Genomic DNA, 5,239 nt, shown 5'->3' with positions numbered 1-5,239 from the left:
TAATGTGGAGAGAGCAGTCCTTATCTACACATTAGACCCAATTAGTTCTCAAAAAGGAGCACCATCAAGGGCAAATTCACTTTACTGCGCTTGTATTTGATCCACAATTTGTAAGGTTTAACTGCAGTTTGAGAATGTGTAACGTAGACACTGTGGGAGTGATCGTTTATAGTCTCTCTCCATTTCCGCCAGTAGGGAGCAGTATGACAATATGAATGTAAGGATGCTTCATCTGTCAGAGTCCAATGTATTTCACTCAGACCCTTGAGAACATCCAACTTCTAAAGTCAAGGTAGACAGTCATTTCTTGTCAAGCCTACTTATATAGCCCTTTATCAGAAGGATGTCTCAAGGGCTTTACATGCAATATCATATACTCTACTTCCATCAAATACACAGGACATTGAGTCTTCAAATCACCTGACCTGCATCTCTTTAGATTGTGGAAGTAAACCCACACAAATATGCAAACTCCACAGAAAGGACCAGAACCAAGATTCCAACCCAGGTAGCAGTGCTAACCACCATGCCAAATCAGTGAAAAAGCTCAATGTTTTGTTGAAAAGCCTAGTAAATAATCCCACAATTGCTTTAGGTGAATAAAGGACTTGTGTTTTACCTTGTAGCCTGTTCAAAAGCAACTTTATAGACCTTTTTGGGATAGGAAGTTACCTGGCAGTGCTAATGAGTGCAAGTACTACTGCCTTCACACAATACCACTGCCTTAAAAATATCAGTAAGATACCAATAAGGCTTAAAAAACAACAACCACCAAACAGTGCGTTTACATTTTTATTTTGTTTTAGTACAACAGTTCAAGTCAACTAGTTACTGTATCTATTGAGATGCCAAAGTGTATTGCTCGTTTGCATTCCATGTGTAGACCCCTGCTCCAGTGATGTTCAAGATGGCGTCCATTTACATGTCTGGCAAAGTTAATCACAGCTATACAGCAAGAAGTCATGTGCTTTGAGACAAACCCCCATATTTTTACAAAAGCAAAAAGTCAGCACAAACATGACTTTTAGGAGCAAAACTAGCAGATTCTGGGTAGCAAAGCTGCACTAAACACCTGCACCTAAAAACAGCCAACGCCTTTGATCAAACCGTGTGCTACTTTTTTAAATAAGTGCCAAGAACAGGTGTGGTTCACAAGGACATTTCCAAAACGCACCATGAAATAGGCTAGGATAAAAGACCTATGCATAGAAACATGCTTCCTCAAAAGGATAAGTACACACTGCTAATTCTCAAAAAGGGCAGAAGCTGCATTGACAAGCTACACATTTTAAATGGATTAGACTCAACAAGGGTGGGCGGGGGGGGGATGAGCCACATGTAAAACCAGCGCAAGTACACTTATAGCAGGAGAATTGAAAAATTCACAAAGTGGAACTTCAGATTTTATTTCAAAAAAGGTGGGTAGTGAACACAACAAAAATACTGGCCATCAAACAAAAAATAAATCAATCTTTGGATACGTAAAAAACCCTATACAATCCCCCCGTGTAAAGTTCAGTCTTCTGAGGTGCCCTCTTTGGTTTCCTTGGCCTTTCGCACCTCTTCCAACTTCTTGTCCTATGAAACAAAAACAGGAAAATTAAAGATTAGGTTGCCAACATACTAGCAACAAAAACCTGCAAGTGCATCCATTTGACACCACCCAAAACACAAACCTTCTCCTTGAATTTCTCATTCATCGCTGCCATAATTGCTGTGCGGTTCTCTTTGTTGGCCTCCATCTTTTGATTGAGCTTCTCCTCTGCCATCTTGCTGAAGTTGTTGTTCTCCTCCATAGCTTTCTGCAGCACTTCCTTTTCATGCTCACGCTTCTCAGCTAAGTGCTTCAGAACCTCGGCCTCATGGTTCTGGAAAAGGAAGGAAAAATTTAAGAAAAATGACAACTCTTCACATGCCAATATTTGGACCAGTACATTTATATTATATAAATGCATAATGTTAGTAATAGTGAACACATTTCCCCACCTTGCGCCTCTCCTCCGCAGCCTCCAGCTTCCTCTGGATCTCCTCCAGCGAGACGTCCTTCTTCTTGGGAGGAGACAAGGGGAAATCACCCTTGGCATCTGGGGCAGGAGCACCCAGGATCACCTCAAAGGCCTGGCCAGAGGCCCGCTTGTCTAGCTCCTTAACCTGAATATCTGAAGAGACAAAAAGGTAAATATTGCATTACTGCACCTTGAAGCATTAGTCTGCATGATATAGCATTAAACATTAACAGATAACTTACCTTCAGCGGATGCCATCTTTACAGAGCGCTGCAGGTCAATATACCTGAGGAGGAATCATAGCAAAAACGTCAGTTCACTTTGATACACACTCCCTGATGAATTGACAGCAGGTGCCTCCCAAATACAGAACACTAGCGACCTCTAGCGGATGTTTTACGCCACCATTTCCCATGTAACCACCTCTAGTGAATGGAGCATTCAATATCCAAAACATGTCCCACTAGCGACATCCCTTGGCCGTCTTCAGCACTGCAAGCAACCACCGCCCATCAATCCACACAAAACGCACAGGCACTCAATGACTGCATGGTACATTGACCATTGTTTATCTTTTGACTTGTGGCAGCAATGACATTCAGTTCAATCCAAATCAAGCAGTAGAGTCACTTCATCCGAGGCGAGAAGGCCTTTTTCAAAAGACTACCATCGCGTTAATTGTTAATGAACGACAGACAAGCCTCCATTTGTTGAAACAAAGGCTGTGATCAGGGTGGGTACAGCAGGCAGTGCCAGGTGTAGAAAGGCCTGTAGCCTCGTCCTACTAACACGTAAAATTCAAAATCTGGCATAACATTAGTGAGCAACGAGCATATCGGGGGAAAAGATAATCTACAGGGAACACCTGTTCCTTGCACCATGTGTCTCAGCCGCAGGGGGTTTGGTGAAAAACAGACAAGTTTTACCAGTACAGCCCAACAAAGGATGGCTGAGAGACTGCAAGACGAGCAAGATAACTATCGTGGTGCCCAAACGTGTCAATATTGGAAACAGGTGCGTCAATTCACAAAACCCAAGACTTGGCAAAGCCCCTGAATTTAATATCATTTGCTACCAAAACTTCCCAATATCGACTAAATATCTGGCAATAAACTGTAGCAATGACAAACGACTGACATATGTGTCCTAGTACTTTAAGTGTGATAAATCATTAAACATATTTAGGTCACCAAACAATCAGCCGAGCTTAGAGGCAACACCCCCCTACTCATCTGAGGCGATTAAAAAAAATAAAAAAAATAAATGGCTTTCATATGCATTTTTGGCATCACTTGCATGATCTTTGCTCTCCATTATAATGCTAAAAGCTACAAGTTCAAATTTGTACCAATTTGGGGTAAGGCATTTTTTGCCCACACCTTGCCATACCAAACTGACGCCCATGGGTTGGAAGAAAACATTTTGGGTAGTGAGGCTGGCATTGATTTCGTCCAATAATGTCCACGTTGACTTAGAAAGATTAACAAGTCGACATTGACAATTGATCTCCATAGTTTTGGTTCAGGTTAAGGAGTGTTTCAGCGGGCTGCTGGTGTCATTAGCACACGCATAACAAGCAGGATGAAACAAAGGCGCTTTTGACAGCAACGTGACGAGCAGCTGCAAACAAAGACAAGCTGACGGCAGGTTCTTCCAACGGCAAATGTCGAATAACCTATGTTTAAACCTCTGGTCAGATATCCTAGGGTGCATTTAAAATAATCAGAGGATGAAGGAGAATGCCAAATGTCGTTGCTATCGACTAACATTACCGGGGAAACAACTATCAAGTCTAGCCATGTCTGTCTGTCGTCTGTGCCAACTGTGCCAGTGTCATTTCTCCACCCATACAATAGGCTAACTAACCGTCAACGAGCCACCACATCATAAAAAATGAAAAACAAGCACCGTTACCGTTTTGACTGCTTCGTTAAAATAATTCCAAATGAACAAAAGCGGGAAGAGCCTTCAGGTCAATCGGGGTTCAAGATATCCATCAACAACCTGTCAGTCATTCTGTTAGCTCACATGCTACACTAGCAGAGGCGCCACACACTGATTCCCCAACAAAAAAAAGAGAACATTGGTGAATATTTGCTATAAATTACGCCTAGATAACAAAAGTAACCAAGTTGTCTTGTTTGCAATCCGTTACAACGTCATGAAATTGGCAATGTTCATACTTTGAGACAGAAAAAAAATATTCCTATTGACTTTTTCCCATTTAAAAGATGCTGTCTGTCACACCCACCTTCACGAGCTGTGGATGCTGTATCCTTCTCTGCCACACTTTGCCGCGAGTTCTCTGCGCGAGCGTAGCGAACGCGCCCATAAATGGACCAACGCGGGTGCCGTCACAGCGTTTACTGCAAGTCCATTGGTTGTCTCCCCCCTCCTTGCGCTCCTGGTACTTGTAGTTATGTGACTCCTAGACATTTGAATTTAGGCCACTCAGACGATGACCATGTGCGTCAAATAGCCTGTATGAGTCCAGTGTTTATCGTTATAACGGAGAGCAAAGGTAAAGCAAAAGTCTACAGAAAGCCATAGCTAGAAAGAACCAAACCAGGAGCGTTCAGGAATGTTCCCTCTAAGCTCATAGTTTGGTGAGGTCTAATTATTCATCACATTGACCAAATAATAATATTGTTCATCAGTCGTTGCTCTCTTTGTCCTCAGAAATGTAGTCAATATAAGTGGATTTAGGATGTTTTACTGGCAAATTATTCGATGTAAGGACTGTCATTGATGTTGCCACACATTGTCAAAAGAGACTGTCACCATAATTTTTAGCATATGTCAAAAATAGGGGAGGCAGGGTGGCAAGAGTGGGAGGAGAGACTGTCCTTCAGCTGGATGATCCAGATTCAAACCCCTTTGTCAGCAAGCATCCACTATGTTGAGGTGTCCTTGAGACACTGAAGCCCTAGCAGCTCCAGGGCTGCTGCTCTGTCGCTGATCTGACCTCCCTGGGACAGAGAGGAAAGCAGAGAGGAAAAGAGAAAATCCTTACAGTATCAGGATCAGTTAAGTATCACATTAATTGAAATAGATAGGATAAGCTTCAACTTTAGTGATCCTCGTGGGGAAATTGGTGCATTAAGCGCACAACGCAGCCAACAAATTCAACACTAGAATGGATGAAGCTGAAATAGTATGAGTGAAAATGATGATATAGAGTCAGAGCCTCCATTACACCAATACCACAACGTAGGAGTGAGACAGGCAGACAG

General features: G+C 42.5%; 1 protein-coding gene across 1 annotated transcript; it reads right to left on the bottom strand.

Annotated features, from left to right (window-relative positions):
• Nucleotides 1-788: 788 nt before the first annotated feature.
• LOC139915031 (stathmin-like) lies at nt 789-4,301 on the bottom strand. Its single transcript, XM_071903506.2, has 5 exons — nt 4,258-4,301; nt 2,249-2,292; nt 1,987-2,159; nt 1,677-1,868; nt 789-1,578 (listed from the first exon to the last, which is right to left on the bottom strand). The coding sequence occupies exons 2-5, from the start codon at nt 2,262-2,264 to the stop codon at nt 1,516-1,518; spliced, it is 444 nt and encodes a 147-aa protein (XP_071759607.1). The 5' UTR covers nt 2,265-2,292; nt 4,258-4,301; the 3' UTR covers nt 789-1,515.
• Nucleotides 4,302-5,239: the final 938 nt, after the last annotated feature.

The sequence above is a fragment of the Centroberyx gerrardi genome, chromosome 19, assembly GCF_048128805.1.
Source record: "Centroberyx gerrardi isolate f3 chromosome 19, fCenGer3.hap1.cur.20231027, whole genome shotgun sequence".
Lineage (NCBI taxonomy): Eukaryota > Metazoa > Chordata > Actinopteri > Beryciformes > Berycidae > Centroberyx > Centroberyx gerrardi.
The sequence above is the reverse complement of the archived record's forward strand: the minus strand, read 5'-3'. Positions and strand labels throughout refer to the sequence as shown.